The sequence below is a fragment of the Moschus berezovskii genome, chromosome 28, assembly GCF_049115385.1.
Source record: "Moschus berezovskii isolate FMDL1 chromosome 28, NW_MosBer_1.0, whole genome shotgun sequence".
In the NCBI taxonomy this organism is placed as follows: domain Eukaryota; kingdom Metazoa; phylum Chordata; class Mammalia; order Artiodactyla; family Moschidae; genus Moschus; species Moschus berezovskii.
Window position 1 is genome coordinate 11,912,142 of NC_142487.1, and position 24,875 is coordinate 11,937,016.

Sequence of the window (24,875 nt, forward strand, 5' to 3'; positions counted from 1 at the left end):
GACCACCTGACCTGCCTCTTGAGAAATCTGTAGCAGGTCAGGAAGCAACAGTTAGAACTGGACATGGAACAACAGACTAGTTCCAAATAGGAAAAGGAGTACATCAAGGCTGCATATTGTCACCTTGCTTATTTAATTTAAAAGCAGAGTACATCATGAGAAACGCTGGGCTGGATGAAGCACAAGATGGAATAAAGATTGCAGGGAGAAATATCAATAACCTCAGATATGCAGATGACACCACCCTTATGGCAGAAAGCAAAGAAGAACTAAAGAGCCTCTTGATGAAAGTGAGAGTGAAAAAGATGGCTTAAAACTCAACATTCAGAAAACTAAGATCATCCAGTCCCATCACTTCATGGCAAATAGATGGGGAAACAGTGGAAACAGTGTCAGACTTTATTTTCTTGGGCTCCAAAATCACTGCAGATGGTGATTGTAGCAATGAAATTAAAAGACGCTTGCCTTGGAAGAAAAGTTATGACCAATCTAGACAGCATATTAAAAAGCAGAGACATTACTTTGCCAACCAAGGTCCGTCTAGTCAAGGCTATGGTTTTTCCAGTAGTCATGTATGGATGTGAGAGTTGGACTGTAAAGAAAGCTGAGTGCTGAAGAATTTATGCTTTTCAACTGTGGTGTTGGAGAAGACTTTTAAGAGTCCCTTGGACTGCAAGGAGACCCAACCAGTCCATCCTAAAGGAAATCAAACCTGAATGTTCATTGGAAGGACTGATGTTGAAGCTGACACTCCAATACTTTGGTTACTTGATGATGGTCAACGGACTCATTTGAAAAGACCCTGATGCTGGGGAAGATTGAAGGCGGGAGGAGAAGGGGATGACAGAGGATGAGATGGTTGGATGGCATCACCAACTCAATGGACATGAGTCTGGGTAAACTCTGGGAGTTGGTGATGGACAGGGAGGCCTGACATGCTGCAGTCCATGGGGTTGCAAAGGGTTGGACACGACTGAGCGACTGAACTGAAGAAAACCACAAAATTATTTAACCAACTGAGCAACCCATGAGCCAGACACCTGCTAATCCTGGCATAGGGCAGTACATCAATCTCAGGAGAACAATGACAGAAAGATAAGAGAGAGCAGAACTGAGGAGAAGAAATCCAAATTTAATTTTCAGTGTTGACTTTAAAAGATGTAGTCTTTAAAACAGATTCACAACAGGATTATTTTCCCTTCCTAAGTGATAATTTTTCTAAATGTGAATAGATTTTAGCAAGAAAAATATTTTGGCACTAAATCACAGAAATATACAATATTACATACAACAGAAGGGCTTTTATTTTTGCCAAATAAATTCATTACTGATATATTGTGTTTAAATTTCTTGCCTTTGTGAGCATATGTGGAATTAAGTTGTGGCAAGAAGACTAGTTAAATGTTTGATGTTCCTTCTGTATGCAGAAAAAGTAAAAGGTAAATCCTTAAAAATCCTAGCTATCTTGTTATAAATCCATTCACTGTATACCCCGAACACTTGATGCTTTCTTATACAGAGTGTAATTGGTCTAATTTTTATATGACTTTTAAGAACCCTTTGCAATTTGGATAAGCCCCAATTGTCCATCACCCCCAGGACTCTTAAAAAGTGACCACTGACAACTCAGAGGCTCTCAGAGGCTGATACCACCTCTGCAGGTTCAACCAACACTGTGGTGTAGCTCGAAACCTTCTCAGTCTCTCATTCTCAACTCAAATTCAAAGATTCAAACATCTTTATGTACAGTATACTTTGTTCCAATTTCTGTCATTGATTTTATTTTGTGGCTTCACCACCTTTAAAAAAATCACTCTATGTAGTTAAAATGTCTGCACAACTCAGATCAACATTTGAATGCCATCCTCAGATGCTGTGAGGTCTGTGAAAAGTGGTGGCCTGTGTTATTTACTCTGAATATAGTTTTAATTGATTTTGCTGTTATATTTATTAAACAATGGAATCCTTGAGATGTTTTATCATATTTACTTATCATTTTTGCAGAATAAATGTACTTCGTGTTTCACACTCTGGACATGCTGGCTGAGCTGCTCCAAGTCTTTCAGGGAGCACGGCCTTTCGGGGGACACGCTGCCTGTGCAGCCCACGCTTATCCCAGACACTCTCAGACAACTGCTCCTAAGAGGCACATTCACCTAGAAAAGTGCACCAAAAAGGAAAAAAATAGAACAGCATATTTTTTTCAATGTTGTCACCTAAATTTTCTCTGCCCACAATTATAATACCTTATAACTTTACAGTGATTTTTTTTTATACTTTCAAATTTCTTTCCTCACTTATACAGCTTGAAGGTCAGATATTATTTATCCTACAGATGACATCACAGACACAACAAAACACAGGGCTGGTGACTAAAAATGCAGGACTGGGATCCAGACATCCTGACCAGCCCAGCTCTTTCTGCTGCACTAAAACATCTCTCCCAATTAGCCCAGAGCACTAAAAAAGTCCTGACACTTCATCCCTCCTGCATCAATCAAGAATACAACAAAAAGCAGATGCTATAAAATTCATATCTACCAATATTATCAATTGAGTTAGGAAGATCCCCTGGAGAAGGAAATGGCAACCCACACCAGCATTCTGGCCTGGAGAATCCCCGTGGACAGAGGAGCCTGGTGGGCTACAGTCCATGGGGTCACAGAGAGTCAGACACAACTGAGCGAATAAGCAGCAGCAGCAATTAAACTTTTGATAGTTTAAACACTTTAAATAAATGATGTGATGCCCCATCTCCCTGATGAATTCATCAGCACTTTATCCCCAGAGCACTCATCTTCACCACCATCTACATGACTCTATCCCCATCAAAGGCTATACATGATCACTCCTCTAAGGAGGCAAATTCCATCAACAATTCTAAATGCAATTTGAAACTCATCTATTGTCACTGCGTTATCAGACTGAATGAATGTTAACCCAAAATCCTTAAAATTAGTCATGCAAAACTTATATGCAGAACTAGAAGTACATTGGCCAGGTAAGAACACAACAAAATTGGTTTCCTCAAGTCTATAAACTTGAAAAGAATTGCTCTTTTCTTTTTTATGGTAAAGAAATATGATCATTGGAAAACATGTAAAAAAACATTCATTACTGTCCTTTTACTAAATTATAACCTAAACCAGTGTTTTCCCACATTTTCTGTATCACACATTATAAGTTTACCTAACCCACCTTGATGAGATGAAGCTACATACCCACCTATAAAAAATGAGGAAAAGTAGAGCAGTGAGGTAAAATATATGAATAGTAGCATATTGGTATGTCCATAGGGGACTCTGGAAAACCCAAGGTCAAACAATAGTTATATTTCAACTTCTTAATGTGATTCTTCTTTTAAACAGTTCTAAACCAAGAAAGATGGTATTCTTATCCTGAATGTTAGTGAAATTATCAGCTTCAATTAGTTAAGATTTGATTTGGAAAAGACCTCAAGAGACCTAAATTTTTAGCCAAGTCACTATTTCACTCTTAGGGAAATTTGAATCTGCAGGGGTTATATGATTTAAATTACTGCCAGTTGCCAAAGTAATCCAAATATACTTCCTGTAACATAAGCTTTCCAGATCCTGTTTTAGCCACATTACCTTAAAGTTCTCACTGGATTTCAAAAGTTAAAATAAGCAGTAACTTACTTCTTAATCACAAAGGGAAATAGAAAATAACGCACAGTACAAAAATATCTGTATTTGATAGAAAGATGTTGATGTTTAACAGTAATTACTTGAAAATATAGAATTCTCACGAAACTTTTAAGAGACCAGAATTTCACGTTGTTTAAGGTAAAGAGACATAATCCATTTTCAGACTAGTCATACCTTACTGATAAGGTGAAGCTATTTTTTTCAAACCTCTGTTAATATCTTTATACAAAAAGAAAGAAAGAAAACTGGCCCTTTCTTTTTACTCCAAAAACTTGTCTTTTCCCCTAATGTACACAGATAAAAGGTGGAGCTGCCCTCAGGTCTAGAATTTTTCTCTGACCCTGTGAAAGGCTCATTTCTTTTCCAAAGTCAACACGTAACCAACACACATATGGTTTGCCTTTTAATTAAATTGAGCAATGAATGAACCACCTTCTAGTTATCTTTTAAGCCTTGCCTTGGTGATTTTTGTGCAAGGTTATGGGTATTTTCATGTCTATTCACTCACTGTCCTGAGAACCTGAATTCCTGTGGTCACTTAATCCTTTCTCAAGGATCATTCATGGAGCACAATGTCTTCCTTTCTGCTATTTGCTATGCATGCTCATTCGTCTCAGGAGCTGAAAGTGCCTTGCTCCTACTTTCTGCCTAGTCATCAAATCCTTTTTAAAGAGTCTTTAGAAGAAAATCACTGACATTGAAATTCATAGACATGACTCCCAGATTTCAACCTGAAGCTCTACAATATTTTAAACAAACTTCCTAACTATTCTTTTAATGGTATTAACATTATTATTATTCCCTTGCAAGATTTGGTAAGTAATGATCATTCTTCACCTGTAACACTTTCAAAATGCCATTGAAGTTTTCAGTTTTAACTAGATTATCTTCTTTTCAGCAGAAGCAAACTTATGTTACAGGATTATAAATATTGGGTCAACTTTCCTCATCTAAAGCAGAGCAGTGAAGTCAGCACCCAGATACTTTATGCCAACTATTCACAACCTTTATTCTGATTTAACACATAAGAAGACATTTATTTATAAAACATTCCTACCAGCACATCTAGGGGTATTTGAAATTCTCAGCTACCTACCTGTTTATACCTACACTGATTTTTCTCCACTCAGTAAAAAATGCCATCATGCAAGACAATGAACATGACAAAATTAAACACCTAATAGCACATACTTAGCATCTTGCTGCTGCTGCTGCTAAGTCACTTTAGTCGTGTCCAACTGTGTGTGACTCCATAGACGGCAGCCCACCAGGCTCCCCCGTCCCTGGGATTCTCCAGGCAAGAACACTGGAGTGGGTTGCCATTTCCTTCTCCAATGTGTGAAAGTGGAAAGTGAAAGTGAAGTCGCTCAGTTAAGTCTGCCTTATTTTAAATACAACATTAAAACTGAAAACTGTTTCAAAGCACCTAAAAATGTGTAAAATAACTAAGAAGAGTTTATAACATGAAAGAAATGTTGTAAAAGATGACAAGGGATTACCCACAACTCCAGGCAGGGCCCTTCCCATAATCCCATTTTACAAACAGGCAGATGAGTCGCAGCCCAGAGAGAGAAGCCTGCTGCAGTTACAGTTATCAAGTCAGACATGAGACCTCCATCAGGTCTTACCTGTACAGATTACAGCACAAAAACTAGCATTTTCTAACAATCACTAGTTGGTGACTGAGTACCAACTGATTAGAATCTTATTATACATGTTTTAGAATAAAAATATGCCATGTAAAGACATATTCAAAAAGACTGCAATTAATTCTGAACATGTCTTTGAAAAAGAACCTAGTATTTCCATGGAAAATTACAAAGAAGGAACTATTAATTTCATTTACCATATTTAAAGCAACCTCTACTTGTAATATGGAGAAGGCAATGGCAACCCACTCCAGTACTCTTGCCAGGAAAATCCCATGGACGGAGGAGCCTGGTGGGCTGCAGTCCATGGGGTCGCGAAGAGTCGGAGACGACTGAGCGACTTCACTTTCACTTTTCACTTTCATGCATTGGAGAAGGAAATGGCGGCCCACTCCAGTGTTCTTGCCTGGAGAATCCCAGGGATGGCAGAGCCTGGTGGGCTGCCGTCTGTAGGGTCGCACAGAGTCGGACACAACTGAAGCGACATAGCAGCAGCAGCAGCTACTTGTAATATACAAACTATTTAACCAATTCTTATGATCAGGTTTATTAAAAGCTGAAGATTCCAATCTAACATCTTTTAACTAAACCAAAGATACCAGAAAAATAAACTACAAATGAGTATCACTTATGAATATAGACACAAAAATCCTCCACAAAATAAGTATTAGCAAAATGAACACAGCAACACATAAAAAGAATTATACACCTTGACCAAGTACAATTCATTCCAGAATTTCAAGGTTGGTTTAACATTTGAAAATCAATTTATGTAATACATCATATCAACAGAATAAGAAACAAAAATCACATGACACAGAAAGAGTATTTGACAAAACCCAGTAAATGTTTGTGGTAACATTTTTTTTAATCTGGAAGTAAAATGGAAATCCTTCAACCTAATAAAGAGCATCAATGAAAAAAAAACAGTTAACATCACACTTAATAGCAAAAGAATAGATGATTTTCCCTGAGATCATGAACAAGACAAGGATGTCCACCTTCACCACTTCTATTCAACACTGTGCTGGGGGGTAGCAGCCAGAGAAATTAGGCAAATAAATGAAAAAATAAGTAAAAGACATCCTGATCGGAAAAGAAAAACTATCTTTCCTTGCAGACGTGATTGTGTATAAAGAGAATTCTAAGGAATCCAACAAAAGACAAAAAAACTGTTAGAATAAATTAGTCCAGCAAGGTTGCAGGATACATCAATACACATAAATTAGTTGTATTTCTATACACCTGCAATTAACAATCCAAAAAATAATCCATTTACAATAGCATCAAAAAGAATAATAGGAGTAAGTGTAACAAAAGAAGTATAAAACTCACACTCGGAAAACACAAAACATTGTTGAAGGAAATTAAAGATTTAAAACAAATATGAAGACAACTCATGCTCGTGATCCTAAGGCTTAGCATTAAGGTGGTGACACTCCACAAAACAAGGCACAAACTTGAGACCACCCTACTACTATGCCTGCCTTTCTGTGGAAATCAACAAGCTGATTATAAAATTCATATGGAATTGCAAAGCACCCAGAACAGCAAAAACAATCTTGAAGGACAAAGTTGGAAGATTCTCAAACTTCCCAATTTCAAAACTTATAACAAAGTAGTGATACTCGAAATGTCAGGTACCAGCACAGCAGAAGAGCCTGGTACAGCAGGAATACAAGTTGGTGATTATAACTGAACTTGCACTTCAGACAGTGTGTGCTATGAGCAACAGGATAAGGTTCTTCAAAATTGCATGCTTTCCAGTTTATGTGTTTGGTTGTTTTGTTAAGATTTTACATAGGTTTTGGCTAGTCTCAAATAATTTCTTAGCTTCCAACGGCTGGAAAGCAATGCTACTCTTATTGGTATAAAAGGTACGTGCATGTTAAAAACAGATATAACTCCTGTACTTACCTAAAGTAGAAAGCACAAAATTGTTATCTAAGGTAAAGAAAAAAGTTATGAAACGGCAAACTGTAGTCTAACCTATTTTGTTTAGAAACCAAAAGTGTTAATTAGTTTAAGCAACTCACGTTCATTAACTAATGCCTTCTAACGGTCAGATATCAAGCACAGGATACTATTTTATGAGCAACACTATTTTTCAAATATAAAGCCTGCATTTTGACTCAACTCCTGTATTTGTTAAGAAGTAGAAAAATGGGTTTGAAATGTGTGTACCTCCCAGAACTGACAGGTTAAAGATGTTTTTGATCATAGCTATAAATCTCCACCTCATTGTTAGAAACAATCTTAAGGGCACCTGGAGTGTTCAGTTAGTTGAAACTGAATTGTATAAGTTTTATTCAACATGTTTATGCTTGAGTAATGAAGTTTCTAATTTCTGACATTCTATTATATAAATACCTATTATATATTACATATGTTTAGAGAACTATGTTAGTGCACATACTGTCAAAATGAACACATTAGAAGCATTATATTTTAAAAAGTTTACAATTTTAATAGAAAAACAATTCTATGACAGAGCTAAATATACAATGTAAATTTAATTTTTAAAAAGAAAAATTATTAGTAAGAAGAGCAGCAGAATTCTAGTGACAAAAAGACTGAAATAATATTTGGAAATAAACCATCTTTAAAGCAAAATATTAATTCATGCCAGGCTCTATTAAAGTGCATAAAAAGGAAATTTATTTTAGAATTTACACCAAAGGCGCATTACAACTACATGTGTTACTCTGGCACAGTAATGCAGGAAGCTCAGCCTCAAAGAAAACACAGACGTGATCTCATGTATCGCTCTGCCTCCTAGTACATGCCTCATAAATAGTTTATTCCAAAAGTTGAAAATTACAAGTAATTTTCCCTATTGATTGCTTTGCAAGTAACTCTGGTAACAGACCAAAAAGTCTTAATTCTTATCTTGCTGATTCTCTAAAGTCATGTCAGTCTCAAGAAACTTCTGACTTCTGGTCATTTTCAATAAAAATTGATACGAGAGATATTTTCAGACTTTTAAAACAAGTTATATCATAAATAATTACATATGTAAAAATTAAAAAGTAAATTTTAGAGTATCTTTAGATTTTAATTTCTAAAATATTTTATTTGCCATGTTGAAATAGCGATGAAAAGCTTAACTTGCATAGCCATTTGGTATAGTCACTTTCGTAAGAAGCCCAGTGGGTGCAGGAACGAATGAGAGCTGTACAGAGGCGTGTGGATGGCAAGGCAATCCCATCAGACAGCTTCTCACAAAGTTTAAACCACTATAGCCTCTTCAAAGCGCACTGTTCTCAACTTAAAAACAAACATCAGCATGGAGGCAGTCACAGATACTCATTTTTCAGTGGCCTCACATAATTCTGATTTACATTCGCCACATACACATGGATGCTTTTGTCATGAAAAGAAACAAAAACTGTGATTTCAGAAGACAGAATCCATGAGAGGCTAGTAAAGAATACTCTGACCACAGAAAATCAGCGACAGACTGCCAGTATCAATTACAGAAAACAATTTTCAACATACAACAAAAGGGTATGATAAATTTTTTCTAAAATACTCAACTCAAAAATAAATAAGCAAAAATAAAAATAATAAAATACACAATTCACTTTTACAATGATTCAAACTAGCAAATACTTATAAATTATTTGTATACTTTCATGTATGGTTTGTTATTAATATTTATGCTTTTCTGGTACGAGTTTTTTCTCTGCTCCTGCATCCATGTCTTCCCATAACTCTCTAGACAGTCACAAATATCCCTGTGGTTATGGGTAAACCACAAAAGTGGTAAATTCATCAAAATGTATTTCACCTATGTAATAAATAAATGTTGTGAAGTTAATTTCTCCTAATTTATATAAAATAATCCCATTACTCTATGAAAAATAATGATTGTATTAACTTCACTATGGCTCAAATCCTTAGGCAAATAACTTTCTGATTACCTGTTAATGCAAAGAAAACTAAGTAAATTTTATCTTCATATTTAAACTACTAACTACTTATAAGCAAAGTAGTATTTATTAAAATAAGATAAACACTTAATTTATACTAACATACTCTCAGATTTATACAACTTTTTCATCCTTAATTTTAAACACACATCACAATACTTTTCAAACATTATTAGTGAGGCTTATACAAAAGTTAAATATGACATCGAAGCCAGATTGTGATTTTTAAAGTAATGAACCTTGAAACACCTAGTATTATTATCAATACAATGTGTAAAATTCTAATAAAACACAGGTATAGTCGTATAGAAACTTAGTCCTATAGTACTGAGCGATATTTACAAGCAAACATGATCCAAACAGCACAAGCAGATTCAGGGTAAGTAAACACGCGGACACGAACTGCCAGGCGCACCTGGTCTCCACGGCAACAGATGATTTCTTCACAGAAAGGAGACCTTAGAAGAGAGAAAATGGATTCAAATAAGAAATGAATTTAGGTTTTACTTTATTTCCAAGAAAGTCGGTATTCAAAATGATTTTTTAAAATCCTGTCTCTGCACAGGTATATAGAACAGTTTTTTAAAAAGACTCTGTGGGAGAGGATGAGGGTGGGATGATTTGGGAGGCTGGCATTGAAACATGTATATGATCATATGTGAAACGAATCACCTGTCCAGGTTTGATGCATGATACAGGATGATCGGGGCTGGTGCACGGGGATGACCCAGAGGGAGAATAAGGAGAGGAGGGAGGTGGGAGGGGGGTTCAGGAAGGGGAACTCATGTACACCCGGGGCGGATTCATGTCAATGGATGGCAAAACCAACCAATATAATATTGTAAAATAATTAGCCTCCAATAAAAAAAAAAGAGGAAACTAGATCCCACATGCTGCAAGAGTTTGCATGCTGCAGCTAAAGAACCCACATGGCACAACTAAGACCCAGTGCAGTCAAATAAATAAAAATGTTAAAAAATGTCTAAACAAAAAAAAAAAAAATAAAATCCTGTCTGTGTTATCAAGGACTTGCAATTTTGGTAAAACTATTCAAATTATAAACTATTTCCTCACAGCCTATTAAGTTTTTAAAATTACACTAGACAAGATCAGTGATCCTCAATAGAATCACTGGGGAAATGACCCTAAGCTCTCCAGAGCTACACTCTGGACCTAATGAATCACAGTCTGAGGCAAGAGGACAGGTCACTACAGAAGCTCCCTGTGTGACTCTGAAGTTATTCCTAAACTAGCGTGAAGTGTTCACTGACATTACATCAAAAACACCAAGACATCATTAATTCCACTTTACCGAAGACACGTGGCAAACGCGCGCCTCGCATTCCTATACACAAAGTGTATTGGGAACCCTTTAAATGTGTGGCCATCAGGCACAGCCCTTCTGATAGCATCCTGAAACTCTTCATTGCCCGCAGATATGCTTGTCGTACGCTCAAATTCATAAGATGCCAGAGCTGGTGACAAGAGATAAGAAAGCTGGTCTTCCCAGACAGTAGTGAGGCCAAGGTCCTACAGCAATTGAAATGGAAAAAGCAAAATACAATATTTAAAAAAACTAATTACAATGTTGATTATTTTAATGTATACCAAGAAAAGATTTTTAAAATCTGTCATAATTTTCTTAACTTCCTATTAATTATTATAAGGATACAAAGAAGTAAAAATTATAAAAGGAAAAACAGGTATCAGCTTTTACTTCTTAGAGAAATAACAAAAGGCAGCCAATGCAATGATGTTAGTGAAGGCTGCAAATCCTGTACTCCCTTAATATCCACAAGGAAAGACCATAAGAAACTGTCCTACTGAGGAAGACAACATGTCAAGGAATTCTGAGGTCAAATTTTATATAAAGACTTTCACGAGATTGAATCTGCTTAACCTGATTGCTCCTACCATAAATTCAACTGTCGCAGGGGAGAAATGTCAATAAATTGCACATATAATTAAACTCAAATATTTACTGAGCATTTATTCTGTAAAAGGCACCAAAAAGCAGAAGCTACAGGCCCTCTGGGAGCTGAAGACATGCTGAAGGCAATTATAATTTCACTTATGACATCAAATGAACCACTGATACCTAGACATGTAATTTTTTAAAATGCTACAAACTAAAAATTCTAAATATTTTGATTATTATAATAGATCTAATCTCACATTCTGTTATAACTGGTTTCAAGTGATCCCAAGGGATCACCTATCTTCTTCCTGTGACTCTTACCTGCGGGCTTATACACACCATTAACTTAGCAAGCAACCATCAATGGCATCCAGCTCAGCTTTGTTCTCCTTTTTCTAAACAAGTAGTTCTTATAATGTATTAAAATGTCAGTTTCATTTTCAAACAGGAGCTAAGAAATAAAGGCAATACAAGCGATGGAGGCAGAAGATGGAGCCCTGGCCCACCTACTGCTGGAAACACACTACAAGTGCCACATTCAATACTTCCCAAAACACACTCCTGAACACCCTGAGAAGTTGGCAAGTAGGTAAGAAGACTTCAGAGGCTAAAGGTAAGAGTAACTGGGAGCCCAGAGAACACAGCCGATAACTCAAGAGTGTCGCTGATGGTCTCAAGGAACATGAGAATCAGGGCTCACCCAAGGAGGGGAGTAATAGGGAATCCCAAAAGGTGAATTACAAATCAACCTTCTGTGGAAGTTCTGGACTCTAGTCTTCGGTTGATTATATGCATGGCAAGTAACTTTTACCACTCCAAGGCTGCTTTTTCACTCTCTTAATGATTTCTTTTGATGAAAGTAAGTTATTAACATACACTAATTTTTTCCATTATGATCAGTGCTTTTTTAGGTTTCCTTTAAGGCCCTTCATGAAATCTAAATGGCTACTAAGGAGCTTGATCTTGTTAGTAACCAGGGAAATGTAAATCAAAGCCACCATGAGGCTACAATCTTACATCTACCTAGTTTAATGTAACAGAAAAACAAAACAACAAACCTGGAAAAAAAATGAAAATGAAAAAATGTAACCCAATATTGTCAATGGGGAATGATTTAAATAAGTACAAAGAGAAAATCCAAACAGTAGTATTCACAAAAGTCTGAACAAGTCCACCGATCTTCATTCCTGCAAGGACAAGGATGTAATAATTTCTGTAAGTACTGGTGAATTCAGAAAGTTTTGACTCTCAGAGTTTTACTCTTATCACTTTCAAAACCACAACCTTCATAAAGGAAGGGACTGAATTTGTTTTATTTAGGGCTAGAATAGTGATTGAAATTATTTTACATGCCAAAAAAAAATCTCTTAAATACATAAACATGAGAAAAATGCAGGAAAGCACAAATCTCAGTGTTAATTACCTTCCTGTGTTCCGACACGAGCAGCCTGAGCTGCATTTCTATCTCATTGCTTGTCACAGAAGCGTCGATCGTGGATGCACACAGCGGAGGGAAGGGAGGGAGGGACGTGGTGGCCCCTGGAGCACACACGGATTTAACTGCTTCCTCACTCATGGGTTTCCACTTGGACTCATCATTCAGATCAAACACACAGCTTTCCACTGAGTCAGAGGGCTGACAGTTTCCCAGGAATGTCTGATGATTGAAAACACAACCAATTGTTCGATACGGGTACAATGGTTTGGGCTGTTCAGCAGCCGGAGGCTCATCAGGGTTGATAGGTTTGTGGAGGTACCTAAAAAAGGTTAATTATAGTTTTATATAGTAAGAATTCAGAAAGTAAGATGACGGCAACTTACTGAGGAAAAAAATTACTCTAACACTTAAGGTCATAACTACTCCCCAAGGCTAGAGTTTAATATTTGTTTCTCCTTCTTGTATTTCCACAATTTGATTACACCACATAGACTGGATGGCACATCTTATGATACAGAAACCAATTTTATTCCTTCAACATAAGAATATATTCCATGCATAGCATAAGATCACAAACATTATCCAGGTAACAAAATAATTTAGCCACACATTTTTAGCACAACTAACTAAAATGATTATCAACCAGGGAAAGAGAAAATCCAGGAAAATGAGAAGCGGGTTCAGGGCCATGCCTTCAGAACTCTAACATTTGAGGCAAAATGAAGGAAAACAGAGAATAGCCAGAGAGGAATTACGAAAGCTGAAACACAGCGCTATGAGAGAAGCTAAGGAAGAGAATGTTCCAGGAAGAAGGGAACATTTCAATCTATCAAAATCTGATGACACCGAGAAAATGTAAACTGGATTTACCCACAAGGAGTTGGTAACCACGTCAAATTTTCAAAAGAAATGATTTACAACTTAGATTTATTTTTAGGCTTAGGAACAATCATCAGAAAACACATATGCCTGGACTTCCTTGGCAGTCCAGTGGTTAAGACTCCATGCTTCCACTGCAGGAGGCGTGGGTTCAATCCCTGTCTGGGTACTAAGATCCCATATGCCGCATGGTACTGTCCCCACCCAAAAAAAAGCCCAAAACTATATGCCAATTATACAAAATTAAAAGTAAGCATAATTTATCTTTTATTAATATCATGTTGGTAAACAATATTTTAGGTGTACAAATTTTCTTAGCTTAGTTTATAGCTATCTTAATTGAGGTAATTTTTTAACATACTCCAAATTATCAGTATGTACCTTCTGATTCCATCAATAAAACAGAACCTACAGTTGACAACATTTACACCTTCATGCTAATATCCCTATAAATGTGGCTGACAAACCTGTGTCCTGTTAAACTCTCCCAAAAAGTGACGGTCCCATCAGTTCCACACGTCATGACCCATGCATGGGGCACGCCCTTGGCCTTGGTTCCGACACAGACAAAAGCTTCCAGCCCGTACCCAAGCAGGAGGCTGCAGAGAAGGTTGGCATGGTCTTCACAGTCTCCCTGCAAATGAAAGGAAGTAACATGAAGTACTTACTCCCTCACGTGGTTTCCACATTAAATATTTAAATACAAAATTGCAATTAAAAAGTATTAACTTATGTTTTACTTTTAATCATTTGGTCCAGTGTTAAGCTAAAACAATGAGGTGAGGGGAAAGAATGTGTATTTTAGAAGCACCTGTTTTACAAAATCAGTGCCTATAAAACTGAGTCTTAACATACACTTCAAGATTCCATAATTTACAAAGAATTCACACAACATAGAAGCAGTAAGAATTTTTTTGAAGATTTTTTTTTTTGATGTTGACTGTTCTTAAAGTCTTTATTAAGTCTGTTACAATATTGTTTCTGTTTAATGTTTTGGTTTTTTGGCCTCAAGGCATGTGGAATTTTAGTTTCAGAGATCAAACCTTCATCTCCTTAACCACCAGGGAAGTCCCCGCAAAGCATTAAGAATTTAAAGATAAATAGCTAAAGGGCAAGAACACACAAGATGACAGATCATATAGGAGGAAATTCCAATAAATAGAAAAACACTCAAACTTAAAACAATGATTTAAGTATCTATACTTGATCATTTTAAGGAAATACATAAAAAAAATGACTAGATAAAAAAACAATGGCTGTCATTAGGGAAGGTTATATAGAGCTTCCCTTTTTCTTGGGTAAGCTCTCTTTGATAATGTGACATTACTTTCACAATTTAAAAAAATTACAAAAACTACAAAAATAATAGAAAATATCCATTTTCTGTGAAAAACCTTATTCAAATATTAAGGCTATAATCATATGAAGATATGTACTCAAGTGTAGGACTACAGGTAACATACAAAAGCAAAATAACTACTGATTTCAGAGTTAGATTGAGGGACGAGCTCTTGGCCCCCAAATTCTGCACTGGTAGCTCTACACTGCTGTCTTTTAGTTAACAATAATAAAACAAACAGCATCTTATAAATGTTAAACTAACTTTTGAAAACCATTAATGCCCAACCTTTTAGACCTAGCCAGTCATTTCTGTACACTGAGATTCTGTATTAGGAAAAAAATCTCAAAAGAAAAAAATAATAATACAACCAAAGATATTCAATGCAAAAATTCATTCACAGTGATATCAAAAATTTGGAAGCAAGCCTAACTTCGCCAAAAGAAACAGTTCCTATGATGGCAAAACCATTAGGTAGATTTCACATATCAGCTAATAAAAACTTCATTCAGACATTCAAAGCTGGAGATCATAGTATCTGAGCAACACATGGGAAAATGTTCACAGCATAAAGCTAATATATAAAGCAGGGCACAGAATTCTATTTATATCAATTGCAGTTATGGGAAAAATATATACAGAGGAGAAAAACATAAAAATGGATGAAAAATAGAATTATGGGTGAAATTTCACCTTCACTTATAAAACTAATGTTTTTTAAGAAAAATATTTTTAATAATTTTCACAGTTCAAGATGTGCTTTCTCCTCAAATGAACTCAAGAAAAGAAAATAGTGAATCAAAAGGGGTGATTGTTCTACAAAAGAATTATTTAGGTAATCATTTTAAATATGTACAATATATTCCCACTATATTTGAAATCTTTAAGTTTAAATCTATACATATAACTTTTGAGAATTACAACTCAGAAATAAATGAAGTAATTTTTTCAATAAATAATGTTTAACTGTTTTCAATTGTCTTAAGATAAAATCCTTCCAATCGACAATCTCTAATCTAAGTGGTTTTTCCCATTCTGTAAGCTCTGCCTGGTGAATACCTATATGTACTACTTATACAACTTCAGACTAAAAATTATTTCAAAACAATAAAGAAATTTTTTTTCATTCTGTTTCAAAAGAGTTGGAATGCTAAAGAGTCTAATTTTTATAATACTATCAACAATTTTAGAACACAGGAAATTAGAAAATACCGCAACATATATTTTTTTCCTAAGTTGATTATTTTACAAATACACCATCAACTCACAGTAACTACAAGAGTACTGGTTTTTAGTTCTAGTATGTGTGTAGGATACCTTGTTTCTACAGAGAAAGGCCAGCAGAGTGCACCACTGCTCCTGTTTACCTCCTCCTCCAATAACAGGGGCTCGTTCATAACCAAGGACATTGACAAATCTTGCTGCTTGCCTTGGAGTGTCCAAAAGCCTTCCGGCTCGAAGTGGTTTGACATAAGAACAGACTGGTCGGTTAATCCCATTTTCATCCTGGAAGGGAAGGGAAAACATTATCTGTAGTGACAGTCATTCCCAATCTTAACACTTTGTCTCAGAACACATCAGAGAGAAAATAATCCTGCACACCACTTGAGCACTTGCTTACCTTGCATCCAGCACTAGGTTACTGAGTGTTGTACATACAATTTTTCTCTTAATTCTCATAACTTCTCTTCAAAGCCTATGACATTAAGAACTTAAATCATCATATGACCTGGCAACCCCACCCCTGGATATGCGTCCAAACCAACTGAAGTCAGTGTCTCAAAGACACAGCTACACACCAATCCCATCATTGAAGCGTCACTCACAACCACCAAGGCCCGGAAACACCTAAGTGGATGTCAAGGATGAGTGGATAAAGAAGGCATGGGGTATTATTCACCTCTTCCATGCGCCACTTCTCTGGTCCACTTCCCCCTACCTCCCTGTCCTCTCTGGTCCAACAGCACAATGAATGACTACACTCCAGACTACACAAACAAGAAGAAGCCAGTTATACCTGGGCTGGTTTCTCTTCGCCCTTGTCCCAGTGTCGCTGCTCCCTTCCTGCCCCGTCAGTCAACATACAGACAAGGCTATCAGGAAGTCAGAAGACATTCCTGCATTTCCATCACCAACAAACTATGCCCTCCATTCCCAAGCTCCTCATCTAGAAAGTGAACCACCTTTAGCCTGTCCTAAAAGCTAGGGAAAAGTTGGGGGCGGGAGGAGAAGGGGACGACAGAGAATGAGATGGCTGGATGGCATCACTGACTCTGTGGACATGAGTTTGAGTGAACTCTGGGAATTGGTGATGGACAGGGAGGCCTGGTGTGCTGTGATTCATGGGGTCGCAGAGAGTCGGACACAACTGAGTGACTGAACTGAACTGAACTGACTGAAAAGCTAGGGAGTGTAGGGAAAAGCTACACAAATGTACAGGATCTGAGACACAGTACTCACAACACTACACTCAAATGCTTTCAGAGCACCTACACAAGACTGAATACATAGAAAAATATCTGAATGGTTCCTCAGAAGTTATAAAGAAAAAAAAAGGATCTGGATCTGATCATTTATGTTGGTTTAATAATGAGAGAAAACGGGCTTAGGATACAGAAAAAAGAGAGGCAGAGATACATAACTGAAATGCTATAGTTAAATATGACTGGTCATCAGCTTAGAGATCTTGATTGAATGAACTTATTACATGTAATACTCTTTGTCTTAAAAAAATACCCTAACAAAAAAATACATGCCTATACTACCAATTCTGCACCTGAAAGCTGAATTTACATGTAAATTGCAAAGTGTCCTACTACTTATCTAATACAAAGTATCAATGGAAGACACACTTCAAGCTAAACAAAATGAGTTTTCATCTAGTTTAAATTAAGCATATTCAAAAATGGTTTAGAAAAACAATAACTGAAAATAAAAAGCAAAATAAAACAAAGATTGTGATATGTCACTCACCTACTTACTACTTTCAGATTATTACAAAATCAGCATTTTGTTTTACAAATAAATTTTCACTTGTCTGGAATATAAATATATTTTACAAATTAAAAGTTAATTGAAATTGATGTTTCAGTTCAGTTCAGTCGCTCAGTCGTGTCCGACTCTTTGACAACCCATGAATCACAGCACCCCAGGCCTCCCTGTCTATCACCAACTCAAACTCATGTCCATCCAACCATCTCATTCTCTGTCGTCCCCTTCTCCTCCCGCCCCCAATCCCTCCCAGCATCAGAGTCTTTAGTAAATCTCAAACATAGCTGTGAAACTTCTCTCATACAATTTACAAACCTGTGCAAAAATCTTCACCAGTCGTGAATTGTGTGAGGGTCGAATTTGCAAATATTCTCTCCACCACTGCTTAGCATACACAAGAAATAACCGCTCTTTCTCTGCAGTTTTCTGACGTTCCAAAGCAAGCTTGAAATTTAAACATATACTTATCAATTTATATTCATTCTCTTCAATAATGATCACAAAATATGAGACAAGTCTATGCACCTCCTCCATCTTTAGCACTACTCAATCAGGACACCATCATCTCTCATCCCCAAGGGTCCCTAACTGGCCCCCCTGTTCTCACACTTCCCAGGACAATCCAGTCTCCATGCCAATTGTGCTCAATCATGTCTGACTCTCTGTGACCCCATGGTCTCTGGCCTGGCAGGCTCCTCTGTCCATGGGATTCTCCAGGCATGAATACTAGAGTGGGCTGCCACTGCCTCCTCCAGGGTATGTTCCCAACACAGGGATCGAACCCAAGCCCCCTGTGTATTAAGCATTACAGGCAGGTTCTCTACCAGTGAGACACCTGGGAATCCCCCATACCAGTCAGAGCTACCTTTTTTGATCCCAGACAAAAATTTCTAAATAATGTCATACTATCATTCTCTTGTTTACAACTAATAAATGATAATTTTCTAAAAAGAGAACACTTCCTAGGATTTACAAGTATGAAAACACACAAAGAAGAGAAACTCACGATTATTTACCTGTGTGTTCACTACTTCTTGAGATAATGTTTGATTGAGTGGTGGGTACATCTCAAGTTTTATATTTAAAATTCCCACAGAAACTTTTGATTCTGTGCCTGTAAATGTAAAATAAATGTAACTTCAGAAGTTTCAATACACGGTATATTTAGTCAATCAAAGCTTAACCAAAATAATTTAAGAATTCTGTGCTTTATCACTTACATGGGATAAAGACAATATTCAAACTCACCTTTTATATTCATATTAAAAACAACCCAGCTCAAATTAGTTTTTATTTTGTTCAAAGACTTTTGTCTAATTATAAGATTAACTGTGTTCCTAGCTTCTCAATTACATTTTAAGGGACTTTTTCAGACCTAAAAGATTTACGATTCTTGATTTCTATCGTCATTAAAAACAAAGTCAAAGCAACTGTTAATGCCTCATTCTCAGAAAACATTTATACATTTTGCCACATACAGTAATTTCCATTTATCCCTTCACATTTTTCACATTATATATGAGTACAAATTTTTAAACCATGTCTGGACTTAAAGAATTGGAAAACAAATATACTTCACACCATAACTAATATTTCTCTGATAAATCAGAAATTTCCAGGTCATTACTATAGTTACTTTGTTAGGCTTATATTTAAAAACAAACTATGGGTATCTCTTTTGAAAACAGATCTCCTACATAAAGCTTTTTCCCTACTATTTACTTAAGGAAAAATGTATTCTGGGTCTAACCTATCGAAATCTAACTTACTAAAGCTCTATCGTCCACCGGTCAAGCTTAACTCTGTAATCAAATTTCAATACCAAAATAATTCCATCATATGTAGTGCTTGCAACAGTGCAGCTTTTATTTTGCCTTTCATTCCACTAGCAAATTTGTATTATAGATCAGGGAACCTGCAAGAACCCAGGGACACAATGGTGACAATACAGGTACCATGTCTGATCTCCAAGGGTACACGGACGACACCAGCACTGAAGAAATGAACACTTCCGTGAGCCCCTGTCCCACCTGGATAAGGTGAGAGGAACATCTACTCCACATTCTATAAGAACCTACCCTGGCAGGACCAGGGTACAAGCTATCATGTATGGGTGCATGCCTGCGTGTTTGTATAAAGAAATCTTAACTTTGTTTTTAGCAAATAAATTTGGAGAGGAAAAGCCCTCGAGATTTCTTTATGTATCTCCCAGAATTTTTTTTTTTCATTTAAAACAAGGCCAGAGTGACAGAGAAGTTCAGTATTCACACTACTCAAGACACTTCCTCAGACTACGATACTACAGTCCAACTGTAATTCCAATAAATTGTTTCTACATGTTTCCCTCTTGGTTTACAAAGGCATTTTTAAAATGTAAAATGTATTTACAAACTATGGCTATAAAAAGGTAACAGTGATATTAATTGTCATACCTACACCCATAAGTTCCACAGTAAGACTGGTCACTCCATTTTCTGAACCCAAGACTGATCGCCATTCAAGAAAATAGGATGCAACTAAAGTGGTCTCAGCAAATATGTCTGTCTTGATAAGCACCATATGAACTGGGTCACTTATTGATAACATTGTGGTTGAGTCAGCCATTCTAGTTCCATCACCTAGTAACATAAACCAAAAACATTACACCACATGACATATCCAGTTAGGCCAATATAAAAAAATATTTTCACTGAAAAGGATACTAATAATAAACATAAAACCAAACAGAGTAAGTCAGCAATGCCTCAAAAAGCATACAGCAGAGTGGGAATAAAAGTATAGTCCCATTTCTGTTGCTAACTTTTCAGAAGACTCGTGGAACTGTTACAAGTTATCTAGTTACTCAATGCATATTGGTGTTTTCTGACCTCTAAGAGGTTAAGTCTATTCTTCAAAAGTACATAAATAAAGTACATGCTACCACTATAAAAATCCTTGAAATATGTCAACATTATTTCCCAAAATATCTTTATCCCTAAAGCTTTTCAGGAGTTGGTGCTGGACAGGGAAGCCTGGCATGCTGCAGTCCATGGGGTCTCAAAGAGTCAGACACGACTGAGCGACTGAACTGAACTGAAACCTCTAGAAAAAAACATACTGTATTATCTACACAAAAGTGAAAGATCCAGCACCTTGGAGCTACCAATTTAAGCCAGTAACTGCCTTATTAAGGTAATACTTTTCACCAGGTAAAAAATAATAAAATTTTAGTAGTGCACTAGCCATTTCAGCAATCTAAAATTCTGAATGTATAACACTACAACTTTGTTAAGTTTACAAATATAAACATTTTGACATCCACAACTAAGATACGACATCTTTACAGGAAGAAACAATGTAAAATAATTATAGTAATCAAGTATCATAATTTTAAAGTCTTAAAAATGAGTTATAGATTCACATCTAAACTCTCACTTGTAAAAGTTACTAATGTTGTAAATCAAGTCATCTTTCAGAAATGAAAAGGATCCCCTCTCATTCTCCACCTAACAAGCATTTAAATTTTTACTACTATAGAATCAACCATTAAAAGTCAAAAGTAACCTCCAGGGAAAACTAGCCAAAAATAAAGCAAGAAGGTAGGTAGTGTAGTAATTTACATAGGAAAAAAGCAGTAAGGGAAAAAACAAAAGACTGAGGAGATTCATCCATTATAAATCTCTTAAGCTAAGTTGTTAAAGTTGTTCTGCGATAAGATCTAACAAAGATTTACAAATTAAATGACAGTTGATCATTGCTCCTTACCTAAATTTTCTCTGTGTACTTCAAGTAAAAAACCATCATGAAAATCTGGTTCACAGGCACACGGAACAGGTTTAGAACGAAAACGTTGGTTTCGGAAATGTAAACATAAAGTAAAGGTTGAACAAGCTTGTCCGGGTAAAGGCTCAGGTTCTTGCAGATGTTCCAAGAAAGCTTTTCCACCCAAAACCTGAAGGTAAAGATACCTCCGTGTTGGATCAATATTAGCTGTAAAGTGTAGCAATACATATGAGGAAACTGCCAATCAACTTAAGCAACCTGATCAAGACAACAGGAAATAACTTGACAGAAATAAAACTAAAGACTTAAAAAAGGAAGAGTAACAAATCTACTATATACCAGGCTCATTTGTACCCAGGGAAGAAAAAATACGTAATAGGATATCTTTTTTTGATTTATATTTTGGCTACTTTCTTCCAGCTAGACAGTAGTTGGAGCCAAGGTTTAGGATATCTTTATTTTTTTTCTTTAGTTTCTTATACAACAAATCATCTCAGGTAATTACCAACTCAGCAAGTATACTTATTAGATAATTATATTGCCATTAAAAAAGGCTGTACAATTTATAAAATACATTAATAAAACATGAAAAACAGATAGTCCTGCTTTTGCTTCCACTCAGCTATACATTAAATCTTTGATACACTTCATGCAAAATAGAATCTAAGTCTTTTGGATGAGTTATCAGAAAAACATAAGTACCTCATTCTAGAAAAAAAATCTAAATGCTTTCTCTCAAATACAAAACACTACAGCAAATCTATATTCAATACTATCCACAACTAAATTAATGTTAAAAAGAAATAAACATACTTTTTTTTAGCAACGTTGATTGTCTGTCGGTAAAACAAACAGGTTGTTTTGGAGAGGAAGGGAGTTCTTGATCAACATTATCCTAGAATGGCAAAAAAAAAAAAATCAAAACAAATTAGAAAACAAAAATTACAGTTAAGTAAGAAAATGCCAATAATGGGACTAAGAACTGAACTAAAAGTAGACAGGATAAAGCCCCCTCGAAATGCCCTTACTCTCCTAGCACAGTTAGAATAATGAAAAGTCTGCTGAAACAGTAATGCAACTAATTGGTCACTCCTAAAGTCTAACATGAAGGAATTCATGATCTTCAAGCCATGTCCACAGAATGCTAAAACAAATTTTTAACACTTTACAGAAGGTTAAACTTTCTCCAAACCTCATATGACATCTGGCTTGTGGTTCCACCAGGAACAGAACTGATTTTAATAAGGAAGTGACATTCACACAGCAGAAGCTATTCAGGTCAGTTACTCAGTCATGACCGACCCTTTGCGACCCCATGAATCACAGCACGCCAGGCCTCCCTGTCCATCACCAACTCCCGGAGTTCACTCAAACTCATGTCCATCGAGTCGGTGATGCCATCCAGCCATCTCATTCTCTGTCATCCCCTTCTCCTCCTGCCCCCAATCCTTCCCAGCATCAGAGTCTTTTCCCGCTATTACTAGGTCAGTTTTTATAACAAATGAGTTTATAAACCTCAAAAACCAAAAAAGGATGCTGGACTAAAATACTTATTCTCTGGTGTATTACGAAGTCCATCCAATTACCACATTATGTTACCCAGGTATTGAGGTCACAGTCTCTCATTATTGCCTCACTTTCAAAAGACCTACTTACTAATTTGTGCACTGAGAGGCATCACCTCACTACTGACCTATTTATGTGAAAAGATTTGAAAGTTCTTTTGCAGACAATTAATTCCTTAAAGGAACTAACAATCTGTTCATCTTAGAGAACACAGCACCAAACAATGTGTTTATTTCAATAAGATTTGTATAGAAAGATTCCAGATTATTAATTTAGAAAAAATACAGCTGGCGTGAACTAATTTGACTAATAAACACGCTTAAAGTTTCAGACCTAGAGAGTAAGAAAACTCTCACTGTAGAGGGAATAATTAGGTCCATAATTTCAGTTTCACTGATACAAAATCCTACCCGCTCCACTCAAGGGTAAAGTAGCTCATTCTTGAGACACGGATATTACTAGACAAAATGGTCTTATTTAAAAAGTAGTTTCACTAAAGAGAGGCCCCAAATTGGACCCTAAGAGTGGCGTTAAACATGAGAATGTACTTAAGACTCTCAAATGTCTTCCTCTAAAAGATTACTCACAGTAACAAAATTAAGTTCTTTCATCACATCATCAATGATTCCCCGGCGTTTAAGGGCTTTGATCAAATCTTCGGTTGACAGCTGTTGTTGATCAGGTGCCAATTCTTCCCGAATCGTCTCTGCAAGGATTTCTCTTATCCTGCCATGGACATCCATCTAGGTAGAAAACTCGCATTAAGATTTAAAACGTCATAGAGCAGTCAAAGATAGCCAAACTAGGTAACATCCTTCAAAAATACTGACCCCAAAATAATAATGAGAGAGTAGTTAGATTAAACTCAGGAAGGTTTCTCAAGTAACAGTGTGAGACTGTTACCGAAATTCACTGAGAATAAAGATAAGATTTTTTAAAGGAAAAAAAAAACTTTAAGGATAAATATTTTTAACTCTAAAAATAAGCTCTAAGCTTATCTATTACATTTGCTAGCACTTCCCCACAAATAACACTCAACTGAAACCAGTCTTTTGAGAATAGAGCAGAGCAGTGGAAGAGCGACCAAAGGCCAAAAGTCAACTCTCAACCTTTCAGAAGCGGCCGAGGGTTAACGGAGTGACCCTTTACGAGTCTGGTGAAGACGGTGGGGGTCAGGACTGCCGCGGGGCAGAGAGACGCTGACACTCGGCACGGGGCGGCGGCTGGAGTCCCGGCTGACCCCGAGGACCGGCAGCCCCTCCGTGCCGCCTCCCGTGAAGTGACGGCCTCCGGCCCCACAGCCCTCTCCCCGCGGCTCCGCGGTGCCCTCCGGCCCAGCCCCCGCCGCCCGCCGCCCGCCGCCTCACCTTGCTCAGCTGCTGGTGGATGAGCTGCTTCAGCTCGGACGCCTTTTCCGGCGGCAGCGACATGCTGGGCTCCCCCTCGGGCGCGCCGGCGGCCGCAGCGTCTCCGCGGCGGAGCCAGAGCCCGCGACCGCTCGCCTCGCGCGCTCCCGGGGCCGCCGCGGGAACCGGGCGGCTCCAACTGCTGTTTCCAAACGGCGGCCGGGCTGCCCCCGCGCCGCCTGTCAGTCACCGCGGCCGGCGCCCCGGCTCGGTCCCGCCCGCAGACTCGGCGCCGTGCGCGCCAGCCGGTTCCCGCGCACCGCCCCGGCCGCCACCGCCGCCCGCAGCCCCTCCCGCGCGCCGCCCCGGCAGGCAGTGGGACGGGCA

The 24,875-nt window shown here is 37.3% G+C and overlaps 1 protein-coding gene across 1 annotated transcript; it reads right to left on the reverse strand.

The window, feature by feature from the left end:
• Positions 1-1,301: 1,301 nt before the first annotated feature.
• Positions 1,302-24,774, reverse strand: CEP76 (centrosomal protein 76). Its single transcript, XM_055417246.2, has 13 exons — positions 24,510-24,774; positions 23,730-23,885; positions 22,390-22,471; positions 21,559-21,783; positions 20,247-20,432; positions 18,831-18,928; positions 18,130-18,258; positions 16,141-16,329; positions 13,952-14,118; positions 12,591-12,924; positions 10,562-10,779; positions 9,665-9,707; positions 1,302-2,156 (listed from the first exon to the last, which is right to left on the reverse strand). The coding sequence occupies exons 1-13, from the start codon at positions 24,570-24,572 to the stop codon at positions 1,986-1,988; spliced, it is 2,061 nt and encodes a 686-aa protein (XP_055273221.2). The 5' UTR covers positions 24,573-24,774; the 3' UTR covers positions 1,302-1,985.
• Positions 24,775-24,875: the final 101 nt, after the last annotated feature.